The 13,081-nt window shown below is 23.9% G+C and overlaps 7 protein-coding genes across 7 annotated transcripts in view; 3 read left to right on the top strand and 4 right to left on the bottom strand.

Moving 5' to 3' along the window:
- The window catches only part of DICPUDRAFT_78615 (uncharacterized protein), a gene marked incomplete at both ends in the record, with an annotated part of 1,404 nt that extends 898 nt beyond the window's left edge, over positions 1 to 506 (bottom strand). Inside the window, one exon of the mRNA XM_003287728.1 lies at positions 470 to 506. Within this exon, the coding sequence (XP_003287776.1) occupies positions 470 to 506 (37 nt within the window). The remainder of the gene's footprint in view (positions 1 to 469) is intronic.
- Positions 507 to 2,175: 1,669 nt separating this feature from the next.
- Positions 2,176 to 2,352, top strand: DICPUDRAFT_32968 (uncharacterized protein; the record flags this gene model as incomplete). The annotated part of the gene is made up of 1 exon (XM_003287712.1): positions 2,176 to 2,352. A coding segment is annotated over one exon (177 nt), but the record flags the coding sequence as incomplete, so codon positions are not given.
- A 2,374-nt stretch (positions 2,353 to 4,726) lies between these two features.
- DICPUDRAFT_78617 (uncharacterized protein) lies at positions 4,727 to 5,740 on the bottom strand (the record flags this gene model as incomplete). The annotated part of the gene is made up of 1 exon (XM_003287729.1): positions 4,727 to 5,740. The coding sequence occupies one exon, from the start codon at positions 5,738 to 5,740 to the stop codon at positions 4,727 to 4,729; it is 1,014 nt and encodes a 337-aa protein (XP_003287777.1).
- A 637-nt stretch (positions 5,741 to 6,377) lies between these two features.
- On the bottom strand, positions 6,378 to 6,542 carry DICPUDRAFT_24132 (uncharacterized protein; the record flags this gene model as incomplete). Its single annotated transcript, XM_003287730.1, has 1 exon — positions 6,378 to 6,542. A coding segment is annotated over one exon (165 nt), but the record flags the coding sequence as incomplete, so codon positions are not given.
- Positions 6,543 to 8,249: 1,707 nt separating this feature from the next.
- DICPUDRAFT_151923 (uncharacterized protein) lies at positions 8,250 to 8,552 on the top strand (the record flags this gene model as incomplete). Its single annotated transcript, XM_003287713.1, has 2 exons — positions 8,250 to 8,306; positions 8,415 to 8,552. 2 exons carry the CDS (start codon positions 8,250 to 8,252, stop codon positions 8,550 to 8,552), a joined length of 195 nt encoding a protein of 64 aa, XP_003287761.1.
- Positions 8,553 to 8,658: 106 nt separating this feature from the next.
- Positions 8,659 to 10,326, top strand: DICPUDRAFT_151924 (uncharacterized protein; the record flags this gene model as incomplete). Its single annotated transcript, XM_003287714.1, has 3 exons — positions 8,659 to 8,752; positions 8,889 to 9,174; positions 10,251 to 10,326. The coding sequence occupies 3 exons, from the start codon at positions 8,659 to 8,661 to the stop codon at positions 10,324 to 10,326; spliced, it is 456 nt and encodes a 151-aa protein (XP_003287762.1).
- Positions 10,327 to 11,125: 799 nt separating this feature from the next.
- On the bottom strand, positions 11,126 to 12,294 carry DICPUDRAFT_78619 (uncharacterized protein; the record flags this gene model as incomplete). The annotated part of the gene is made up of 2 exons (XM_003287731.1): positions 11,126 to 11,176; positions 11,252 to 12,294. Coding segments are annotated over 2 exons (1,092 nt in total), but the record flags the coding sequence as incomplete, so codon positions are not given.
- Positions 12,295 to 13,081: the final 787 nt, after the last annotated feature.

The raw sequence follows: 13,081 nt of genomic DNA on the forward strand, positions 1-13,081 counted from the left end.
TATTATTATTAAAATATTATTATAATTATAATGATTATTATTATTATAAAAATATAATATAGGTGATAATTATATTATTATTATTATCATTATTAAAATTATTATTATTATAAAAAATAATATTATTATTATTATAATTATTATTATTATTATTATTATTATTATTATTATTATTATTATTATTATTATTATTATTATTATTATTATTATTATTATTATTATTATTAATTTTATTTTTATATAAAATATAGAAACAAAAAATTATAATTAAAAAGATAAAAATTAAAATATATAAATTATCCATTATTTTTTTTTTTTGAAAGCTATTGAGACAAAAAAATCATCTATACAAATGTAAAGTTATTTATTTGTAAAGAAAAAAAAAAAAAAAGAAAAAAAAAAAAAATTATAGTTTTTAAAATTTAAAAAAAAAAAATTAAAAAAATTATAAAATAATTAAAATTAAAACACATCACTAAATTTTTTAATTGAATCACTATTTCCATTTTTATTAGTTGTGTTTGAAATATCTATGTTAAATTAAACAATGGAGGTTAATAAATTTTTTTAATTAAAAAATAATGAGGTTTTTTAAAAAAAAATTTTTTATTTATTTTTTTCAAATAAAAATTTTAACATATCCTTTTTTATATATCATTGTAATGAGTAATATGTATGTTCATATTATAATAATAATATTATAATATAATAATGTAATTTAAATATATATATAAATTAAAGTTATTATGAAGTTTGGGTCAAAAATCAAGAGTAGCCTATTGTTACTGTCCACTAACGCAACTATACATATTCCATTTCAAATCCGGAACAAGCAAATATTATACAAACCGAAGCTTCTGTCTCAATTTTTGTTCATTTTGGTAAAGCAATTAAAAATAACCAAGAAAATAGCAAAATAAAGGTATTATTGACAAGATTTTTAAAAGTTTTTTAGACCTTTTTATAAAATTAAGACCACATGAATCAGTAGCAGGTCACAGTTAATAGCGGTCCAATACATACAGGGTTATTTGGTCCTTATATGACTCTACCAGTACCGATTTCAGTTCAGATTAAATGAACATAAATTAGTTTTAATAAAATCCTAGAAAATCATTACTTGTACATTTAGTAAAAAAATCATTTTAATTAATTATCAAATACTTTTTTGTAAAGAAATAAATTTATATATTTGTCTTTTAAACTATTTTTTATTTATTTGTTTATTTTATGAATCCTTTGAATAAAGTTAATTTTTTTAATATATATTATTTATTGTTAAAGTATTTAATTTTATTTTTTTTTATTTTTTTATTGTTTTAAAAATTTTTTATTTTTTTTCAATTTTAAAAAATAGCTTATTAAAATTTTTTTTTTTTTTTTATTAAAAATTATAGTTTCTTACCACATACATATAGTTTTTAATCCATCAGCTTCATTTTTTTACAATCAATTATATTTAATAACAGTCATTATTTTTTTTTCACTTGTACATATTCCTTTTTTTTTTTTTTTTGTAAATAATTTATATATATTTATATTTTTGTTTTGTATATATTTTTTGTATATAATTTATATATATTTATATTTTTTGTTTTGTATATAGTTTTTTTTTTTATATCTTTTGTATTTTTTCTTTATTAATAATAGTTGATTTTTGCAAAAAAAAAAATGGATATTTTTTCATTTGAATTTATATTGTATTCATCATTATTTGTTGGTATCATCGGTTTTTGTTTAAGTTTATTCATAAACATCGACGATGAAACAAGTTGGGATTCAGACGACTACCAAGTCATTGAAGACGAAAACTATGCTAATCAGGTTGTCCAACAGAAAAAACAATACCAACAACACCAACAACACCAACAACACCAACAATATCAACAACCACAACACCAACCACAACATCAACAACACCAACAACAACAACACCACTTTAACCTTTCAAGCACACCTCCTCCAACAGATAAGGACCAACTTGAACTAATTTATAAAACAAAATCGTCAAGTGAAAAACTATCACAAAATAAAACTTCAGTATCCCCACCCGCCCTTTCCATATATAGACCAGGAGATCCAATTGATACAGATGAAAAATTCTTGGCTTTAGTAGAGAAAAATAAGAAACTCTTTGAATTTCCCGAAAAAAAAGAATCAAATGACAATGATATATATTACGTAGAGAAGATTCTTTCAAAACGTATTCGTGGAGGTATTAAAGAATATCTTATCAAATGGGAGGGATATGATGTTAAAGAGGCAACCTGGGAGGCCGAAAGTGATTGTTTTTGTACAGATTTGATTGAAGAATTTGAAGAAAGCCAAGAATCAAAAAATAAAAATAAATAATACAATTGAATAAATTATTGAATAAATTCTTTCAATGCACAACATACACACATAAATAATTTTAATAATGTAACAGTACTGAAATAATAATCATAAAAAGTCACAATGTCGCAGAAACTCAAATTCTTTCAATCTCTGGTAAACCAGCAAAATTCAAGTTCGTTTAAAATTCAAAAAGTGCAATATTTGCCTTGGCTCGAGCAATAGTGATAGAACCCAAATAGTTAAGATAAGGGTAATGAACTTCAACTTTCTTAAATATTGTTCAAGTTTGTGAAACATCTCCATGGTTTTAGTTTATCAATTTAAATATAATATAATTTTAAAATATGACCCTAAAAGAATTAAGTATCTGTTAGAGGTTCAAGTTTCATAATTGAAGTCGTCATTTTCAAAAAACAACGGGATTAACTACTGCAAGTTCAAACACAATCAAAGTGTTGGTGGATTAACTTCAACTGGTGTATCGATTGGTTTTATGTCGGGTGCAAATTCCGTTGCATGGCTAATTTTAAATCTTTCTTGTTAAGTTTCAACATTTTATTTATTTCAAATCATTTATCATACATTGGGGGTATGGCTTATTCTTTTCAATTGTGTTTTTTTTAAATCGTTCATGAAACATTGGGGTTCTTTTTCAGTATGAACACATTTTAAAGTCACATTTCAAACATTGGGGTTCTGATTATTATATGTAAGCTTTACTATTTTATTTTTATTTTTAAATTTATTAATATTAATCATTAAAAATCATCCTTTTAGCTTTTATTTATTAAATAATCACATTTAATATGATTTTTCAGTAGTATAACCCAATTTTAAACTACACATTACCACATTTTTAATTTTTTAGTATCATTTAATAATCAAAAAAACTATAATACCTAAAAGCAATCAGTAGCCAATGAAGCTCAAAAGTATGCTCAAAGTAGAGGTCCATCATTGTTTGGGTTTGCCAATTTTCACTTAGCCAACAATAAACTATTATTTCCGCCCTAAAACTCAAGTACATCATCTCATAGACTTCAATTGGCCTTTCTCAAATCATAATAGAAGCATCAGTTTTGGGTTCTTTAAATTTTACCACTTAAAGCCATTTTTGTTCTGGTATGGTTCCATTAAAAACTGAATACGAGATTACAACTCTTAATATTTTCGGTAATAAGCGATCATCATTAAAAAGGGATTTTAGAAATCAATTGCAATTCAAAATATAATTTGGTATAAATATCGAATCAAAATCAAGTAGAAAGGGTTGTGCAAAAGATCTTGTAGGTTAGGACCAATAAATATATCATTTGGTATTATTGAAGGCATTCCATCAAATAAAGTATCAGACTACTTTTTCAAATTCAATCTTTAAAGATGACAATTCCCAATGCTTCAAGTGTCAAGTATTTTAATTCTTTTTCATTATGAAAAGCTGATGGACAAATTTTGTAGATATTTTTAATTGACCTCAATTACAATCGAATTCAAAATCAAACTTGTTTTCATCTTTAGATATACTCTATAATTCAATTAATATTTGGTATACAGTTTTGATAATTGTCAGTTCTTATGTTTTAGGTGAAGTCTATTTGTTCACACATTCAATCAGAAATAGCAATTAAATTAGCAAAGTCAAATAAATTTAGACAAGTGTGCCTCAATGACTTAGAATGTGTACTAAAGAAACCATGTAGAGGCTTGCCCAACAGTTTGTTTTTATATCAATCTAATAAACAACAACAAATCATTCAAGTTTCAAAGCTTTATTATATGTAACTCAGGAAGAACAGATATATTATCAAACTTAGAGTCATAAACAGTTTTTATACTTTATTATAAAAAAATTCTTACTAAAACAGATAATACCTATGTTACAGAGTTACTTCTATTTGTTCTGTAGATGAACATCAAAATAATAGATTCAAATTAAAAATTCAAAAAAAAATTAATAAAGATTAATTTATTTTTTTTCAATAATTAACATTTAACAAAATTAAATAAATAAATTAGTTATATATTATAATTAAAATTCTATAACATTAAAAATATAAAAATAAATAAAAAAATAATTTTATTTAAGAAATATTTTATTTTTCTTTATTATAATCAAATAAAATATTGTTTATTTAAAATAATTTTTAAAACTTTAAATTATTATTTATATTGATTTAATAAATGGCCATTTTATTAAATTCATAAATAATTAATTTAGTTATAATTATTTACTATTGGTTTAATTATGATTGGATCTTTTTTACAAGATAATCTAAGTGGTGGTTTTTTACTTGAATGGTCCATTAATTGGTTTGAGTTCTTTATATAACATTTATGAAACTGTATTCTATAATTTATTCTATAATATATTCAATTGTCTTATTTTTTTTTATTTTTTTGATTCTTGGCTTGCTTCATATTCTTCTATTAAATCTGTACAAAAACAATCACTTTCGGCCTCCCAGGTTGCCTCTTTAACATCATATCCCTCCCATTTGATTAAATATTCTTTTATACCACCACGTATACGCATGGAAAGAATTTTTTCTACGTAATATATATCGTCATTGGATTGGTTTTTTTCGGGATATTCAAAGAGTTTCATATTTTTCTTTACTATGGCCAAGAAGTCTTCATCTGTATCAATTGGATCTCCTGGTCGATATATTGAAAGAGCGGGTGGTGATACTGAAGTTTTATTTTGTGATTTATCTCTTTCTCTTTCTTCATCCATCATCGAATCATCATTTGGTGAAATTTTAATTTTCTTTTTTTTACGTTTAATTTTTTCATCTCTTCTTTCTCTGTTTCTATCCCTTTCTTTTCTTTTATTTCTATTTTCTTTTGGTCTCTTTTCATCTTTTTCTCTTTTAAGTTTTTTCATTTGTTCACTTTCGCTGTAATTTGTCAATAAAAGAGTTGGACCATTGTAATCTGTTTTGTTTCTTTTTTCAGCTATTTCATTAAATTCATTCCAAGCCTCATGGACCTTTAGCATTACTCTTTTTTCAATTTCTTCTTTTGTGTCCATAGCTATTACCTTTTGTTGTTGTTGTTGTTGATGTTGATTTTGGTGTTGTTGTTGTTGTTGTTGGTTTTTTTGATCCTTTTCATCATCAGAATTGTGGTTGGTTGTTGGAGCGTGTTGTGGGTGTGGGAGTGGGTTTAGGTTTGGGTTTGGGTCTGGTGTATATTGTTGTTGTTGTTGGGCTTGTTGATCAATATCACCATCAAAATTATAGTGGACTGGTGTAGATTGTTGGTAGGTGTTATTACCGAATAAACCATCGTTATTGTTATTGTTATTGTTATTGTTATTGTTATTGTTATTGTTATTGATATTGTTATTGATGGTTGTAATTATATTTACAAAATACTGTAGTCCTCTTCTTATATAAAACATTTTATATTTAAATATGATTATAAAATAAATTTATTATTAAAATTAAATGTTGAATTGATTTTTATAGTAAATTAAACCAAATGTATTTGAAGTTGTTAATCCTGCTACTGATTCGCCACTTCCAATTGTATATGAAGTTTTAAACCAGTTATTAACTGACCTGTTTCAATTGAGCTTGCAGTAGTTAATCCAATTGTTTTACTTGTTGTTATGTCAGCTATTGAATTTGAAGTTGTTAATCAACCAACTGATTGGCCTAGTGAATTTAATAATGTTAAACCTAAAGTATTTGCAGTTGTTAATTATGTTATTGATTGACCATTTGCTGTTAATCCAGTTGTTTTGCTTGTTGTAATCCAAGCTATTGAATTTGTAATAGTTAATCCACCATTTGATTGGCATGTGAATTAACATCCAATTAAAGTAGCTACACCTGCTACTGATTGACCAGAAAAAGTTGTTTTTGAATTTTTAAACGAACTTGCAATTGATATGAATTTTGCTGATTGGATCTTCTTTACAAGTTAATCAAAGTTGTGAATAGTCCATTAATTTGTTTGAGTTTTTTATATAACATTTATGAAACTGTATTCTATAATATATTCAATTGTCTTTTTTCTTTTTATTTTTTTGATCCTTGGCTTACTTCATATTCTTCTATCAAATCTGTACAAAAACAATCACTTTCGGCCTCCCAGGTTGCCTCTTTAACATCATATCCCTCCCATTTGATTAAATATTCTTTTATACCTCTACGTATACGCATTGAAAGAATTTTTTCTACGTAGTATATATCATCGTCATTGGATTGGTTTTTTTCGGGATATTCAAAGAGCTTCATATTTTTCTCTACTGTGGCCAAGAATTTTTCATCTGTATCAATTGGATCTCCAGGTCTATATATTGAAAGAGCGGGTGGTGAAGTTTTATTTTGTGATAGTTTTTTATCTCTTTCTCTTTCTTCATCCATCATCGAATCATTTGGTGAAATTTTGATTTTCTTTTTTTTGTGTTTAATTTTTTCATCTCTTCTATCTCTGTTTTTATCCCTTTCTTTTCTTTTATTTCTATTTTCTTTTGGTCTCTTTTCATCTTTTTCTCTTTTAAGTTTTTTCATTTGTTCACTTTCGCTGTAATTTGTCAATAAAAGAGTTGGACCATTATAATCAGTTTTGTTTCTTTTTTCAGCTAATTCATTAAATTCATTCCAAGCCTCATGGACCTTTAGCATTATTCTTCTTTCAATTTCTTCCTTTGTGTCCATAGCTATTACCTTTTGTTGTTGTTGTTGTTGTTGATGTTGATTTTGGTGTTGTTGTTGTTGTTGTTGGTTTTTTTGATCCTTTTCATCATCAGAATTGTGGTTGGTTGTTGGAGCGTGTTGTGGGTGTGGGTTTGGGTTTGTTGTATATTGTTGATGTGGTTGTTGTTGTTGGGTTTGTTGATCAATATCACCATCAAAATTATAGTTGACTGGTGTAGATTGTTGTGGGTGGGTATTGTTACCGAATGAACCATCGTTATTGTTATTGTTATTGTTATTGATATTGTTATTGATGGTTGTAATTATATTTACAAAATATTGTAGTCCTCTTTTTATATAAAACATTTTATATTTTTATATGATTGTTAAATAAATATATTAAAATTAAATGTTGTATTGATTTTTATAGTAAATTATTTGTATGCAGATATATTAATAAAGAAAAAAAATAAAAATAATGAAATTTAAAAATTAAAAAAATTAAAATACAAAAAATAAATACAAAAAAAATTTTTATAAACTAGAAAGAACTGTTTTTAAAATTCTAATTTTTTTATAATAAAAAGAAAAAATTAAAAAAAATAATTATAAAATAATAATTTAGCTTATATCTTTTTTTTATACTGATCATTGATCATTTTTTTTATTTGATTTCGATTTTTTATTTAATTTTCTTTTAAATGATATCCAAAACATTAAAAAAACTTTTTCATTTTAAAAAATGATTTTTAAAAAAAAAAAAAAAATTTATTAATTTATTTTTTATGATTCTATGATGTATACAACTGAATTTAAATTAATAATTATTCGATTTACATAAGAATAAATATTTTAATTATTATATAGAGGTTGTTTTATAAAGAAAAAATCATAAATATAAATAAAATTATTTCTAATGTACAATATGTAAATGATCATATAGAAAGTATTCAATCAACTGGAATAATAGATTACTTTTTCAACAATCACCAAAGCAGCTCCATATTTCGAGAACATAAAAATCTGTTTTGTTTTTATAACTCATTTCAAAACATTAGATACTATTAATACTCAACAACAACAACAGCATAGTTCAGAAGAGAGAAACCAAAATATTATTATTATTATAGAATTTTCAATTTCGTATTCATTTAAATATTCTTTATATATTGGGAAGCTTTTAGGTTTAAGAAGGAATCTTTAGGTTTTTTAGCTGCTTTAACATATGTTTTAAATTATATCCCTATTTTTTTGATCAATTATAAGATGGTATATTTAAAACCAAATATTAGTGGATATTCATGGAAAAAGGGAACTATTTCAGTTATTAAAGATTATTATAAAATTACAATGTTAAAATTCAAATAATATTATTATATACGCTAATTATTGGTTCATTTTCAGCCGCTTCAAATGTTTCTGGTATTTTAGAAGATAATTGCAATTACCGAATTACTTAAACAATATAATGCTCTTAGTTTCTGGGACTGTGCATGTGCTGCACCAAATATACAAATCGATATGAATCCGTTAAATGACAGTAGTTTTAAAAAACAATGTTCCTTATAGACCAGGTGCAATCAGTACTCTACGTAATTGAAGTTGGAAGTTTTTACCACTTTATACATTTGTGGTCGTATCTGGTGAATGGAAGCATAGAAGCAAATTAACCAAAATGTTTGAACGTCGTTGGTTAAGCAGAATCAACTATAGTCAATCTGGTAAATTATCATTCAATAGTAAAAGAAAACAATTAGATTTAGATAAGGGTAATAAAAACTTCAACTTTCGCTGGTCAAACAGTAGCAGGTGTAACAACTTTAATTGGATTAACATCATTAGATTCACATGTCAATCAATTGGCGGATTAACTATTACAAACTCAATAGCTTGGATTACAACAAGCAACAACTGGATTAACAGCTGATTCAATTGCAACTGGTCAATCAATAACAGGATTAACTGCAAATACAATAGTAACTGGACAAAGTGTAGGTGGTTTTACAACTGCAAATACTTTAGGTTTAACATTATTAAATTCACTAGGCCAATCAGTTGGTGGATTAACAACTTCAAATACATTTGTTTTAATTTCGATTGCAAATTCTGTTGCAGTTTTAACAACTGCAAATACAATCGGTGGGTGGACAATCAGTAGCAGGTTTAATAACTTCAATTGGATTGACAAAGTGTAGGTGAATAAATTACAAATGGTGCAGCGAGTATTTTCATTTTGGGTAACACCAAAATATCACCAACTTATTTTCATATGATTTCTTTATTTCATTCAGGTTTTAAATTTTTATTTTCTTTTGGATTTAAATCGTCAGTTATTTTTCACACCAGTTTTATTTAAGCTAATTTTTAAAATAAACATTACAAATAATATTTTAAATAAAATAATTCTAAATAATTTTATATATTTATGTATTTATAATTTTATTTTTTTATTTAAAACACCCAATAAAAAAATAATTAAATTTATCTTTATTAATTTTTTTTTTGAATTTTTAATTTGAATCTAATATTTAGATGTTTATTTACAGAACATATAGAAGTAACTCTGTAACATCGGTATTATCCGTTTTAATAAGAATTTTTTTATAATAAAGTATAAAAACTGTTTATGGCTCTAAGTCTGATAATGTATCTGTTTTTCCTTTTTCACAGAGTTATATATAATAAAGCGTAGATAATAGTTTCTTTTTGACTAAGTGAATATTAGAAAACCCAAACAATGATGGACCTCTACTTTGAGCATACTTTTGAGCTTCATGGCTACTAATTACTGAGAGTGGCTGAAGACTGATTACTTTTGGGTTTTTTTAATTATTTTTTATTTTACCGAAAAATTAAAAATGTAGTAATGTGTAGATTAAAATTGGGTTATACTATTGAAAAATTATAATAAATGTGATTTTAAATAAAAGGTGAAAAGATGATTTTTAATGATTAATATAAATCTATTTAAAAATAATAAAATAGTAATATTTACATAAAATAAACAGAACCCCAATATTTGAAATGTGACTTTAAAATGTGTTCATACTGAAAAAGAACCCCAATGTTTCATATGAATGATTTGAAAAAAAACACAATTGAAAAGAATAAACTATACCCCCAATGTATAATTAATGATTTGAAATAAATAAAATGTTGAAACTGAACAAGAAAGAATTAAAATTAAGCTAAAAATGTATTAAAATTAAATATTAGTTTCTTTTATATTCAAATTTAACAATAATTATGCAAATAATAACATTATAGTTACCTTATAAATACAAATACCCCAATGTTGGCATTAAATAAAGAACGTGATTATACTGAAAGAGAAATATTATAATTAAGCTATATGTGACTGAAAGAGAGAGAGAGAGAATTAATCTAAATATGAAATAAATATTAGTTTCTTTTATATTTTATAATTATGTAAATTTTATCATTATATTTACTTTGATTATACTAATACATAAATAAGGCAACGTGTTGATTTGAGAAAGAATTAAATTTTGAACTTTTCGATATGAAAGAGAAAGACTCAACCTAAAAACGTATTGAATGAGAATGAATTAAATATTGATCATTTTGATGTGTATGAGAAAGATTTAAACTAAAAACGAATAAAATATTGGTTAATTTTATATTCAAATATAATAATTATTTAAATATTAACATTATAGTTACCTTAGGGAATGAAAGCGCATATATATTGATGTTTAGTATAGAACATGGTTATAATGGAAGAAAAAGGATTATAATAAAACTATGTTGGAATTAAAATTAAATATTAGTTTTTTTATATTAAAATTTAATATTATTAATGTAAATATTAACTTAATAGTTACCAAAAGAGAACTAGTACATGAAACCTATGGAACTTCTTTAACCTTTTTTTGAAGAGTTGAGGATAATGCAATGAATTGTAATGTTTGTCCAATGATGTTGTTTTCTGATATAATATTGTTTGATTTCGTTATTATTCCATATGGATAGAGTATTATTGACCGAGGTTAAAATCATCTAATTGGTGGCCAGCTAATTGATGACGATTAACCAAAGAGTCTATATTTTCCCCATGGATTGGAATATTGTAATCGAAATGTTATTGGACATCCATTCTGTTTAAAGTGTTATTTATATTATTAATCTATGTTCATAGCATCATATGTTAATCCCTCATTTTGATTATCTCTCTACAATTAAATAATAAATTAAATTAATATATGTTTTATTAATAAATTATAAATATGAATGTATGAATAACTTACTCTAATATTTGAAATTGGTCGTCTGCAAGTTGGACAGGATCTAGTACGAGAATACCATTGAGTAATGCATGCAAAGCAAAATTTATGTACACAATCAATTGATGCACTATTAATGGCCTCTACCTGATTATAGCAAACTGTGCAGATGTTTTCGTTTTCATCTTGTTCCATTTGTTGTGGTTGACTTTCTTGTTGCAATCTAATTTGTTGTAATCTTTCCTGTTGCAATCTTAAAGTTTCAAATTGTTGTCTACGTACCCTTTGAATTTCTTCTTGTGTTTGTGGTTCTTGGGCACGTTCTCTGTTTCTTTGTTCTCTTTCTGAATTTTTTCTATTTGCCCTTTGTTGAAGTAATACATCTAATCTTTCATTTAATGAATTAAGGTAACGATGATATTCACGGGCTTCTTCCAAATACAATTGTTGTTGCTCTCTTGCAACTCTTTGTGATCTTTCTAATTCTAATGCTTCCCTACGTACCCTTTCTCTTAATAAAGTTTGGGCACGTTCCCTTTCTTGTTGCTCTCTTGCAACTCTTTCCCTTTCTATTCTTTCTCTTTCTATTCTCTCCCTTTCAATTCTCTCTCTTTCCATTCTTTCTCTCTCTAATGTTTCTTGACGTACCCTTTCTTGATGCTCTCTTTCAATTCTTAATAAATATTGGGTACGTTCCCATTCTTGTTGCTCTCTTATTATTCTTTCTCTTTCTAAAATTTCTAAACGTTCTCTTTCTTGTCTTTCTCTTATTTGTCTTTCTGAACGTTCAGATTCTCTGATTTCTCTTTCAAAATCTAATACTTCTTTTCTGAGAGCTTTATTTGCTTTCTCCCTTTCTGTTTGTTCTTTATCCCTTCTTAGAATTTCTAATACTAATGTATCTGACTCTAATGATTGGTTACTAGTATTATGATTAATATTGTTATTATTAGTATTATTATTACTATCATTGGAGGCAATATTCGAAGGATTAATGTTTGGGGTAGTTCTTTCTTGAGTTTCTGAAGGTGTATCTTTAAAAAAAAGAGATGGCAAATAATTTACACCTTTTTTGGATTATTATTATAATTATTATTATTATTATTATTATTAATAATATTGTTATTAAAATTATTGATATTATTATTTTCATTATAATTATAAATTATTATTATCATTGTTATTATAAATTATATTATTATTTTCATTATAATAATTATTATCATTAAATTTATTATTTCTATAATATTTATTATAATTATTTAAAGTATTATTATTATTAAAATTATTATAATTATTAAAATTATTATTATTTAAGTTATTATTATTATTATCATTATAATTAAAATGATTATAATTATTGTTATTGTTATTGTTATTATTATAAATATCATTAAAATTATTATTATTATTAAAATTATTATTATAATTAAAATTATTATTATTATTATAATTATTATTATTATTATTAATATAGTTAAAATTATTAATATTATTATCATTTTTATTATTATTATTATTTTTATTAATTTTATTTTTATATAAAATATAGAAACAAAAAATGATAATTAAAAAGAAAAAAATGAAAATATATAGACTATCCATTTTTTTTTTTTTTTTGAAAGTTATTGAGACAAAAAAATATATGTATACAAATGTAAAGTTATTTATTTGTAAAGAAAAAAAAAAAAAAATTATAGTTTTTAAAATTTAAAAAAAAAAAAAATTAAAAAAATTAAAAAATAATTACAATCAACTCTAAAATTATGGGAAAAGGGAATTGATTATTATTTAAATATCCACTAATATGTGGTTTTAAATATAGCATCTTATAATTGATCAAAAAATAGCGGA

The sequence above is a fragment of the Dictyostelium purpureum genome (assembly GCF_000190715.1).
Source record: "Dictyostelium purpureum unplaced genomic scaffold DICPUscaffold_110, whole genome shotgun sequence".
In the NCBI taxonomy this organism is placed as follows: domain Eukaryota; phylum Evosea; class Eumycetozoa; order Dictyosteliales; family Dictyosteliaceae; genus Dictyostelium; species Dictyostelium purpureum.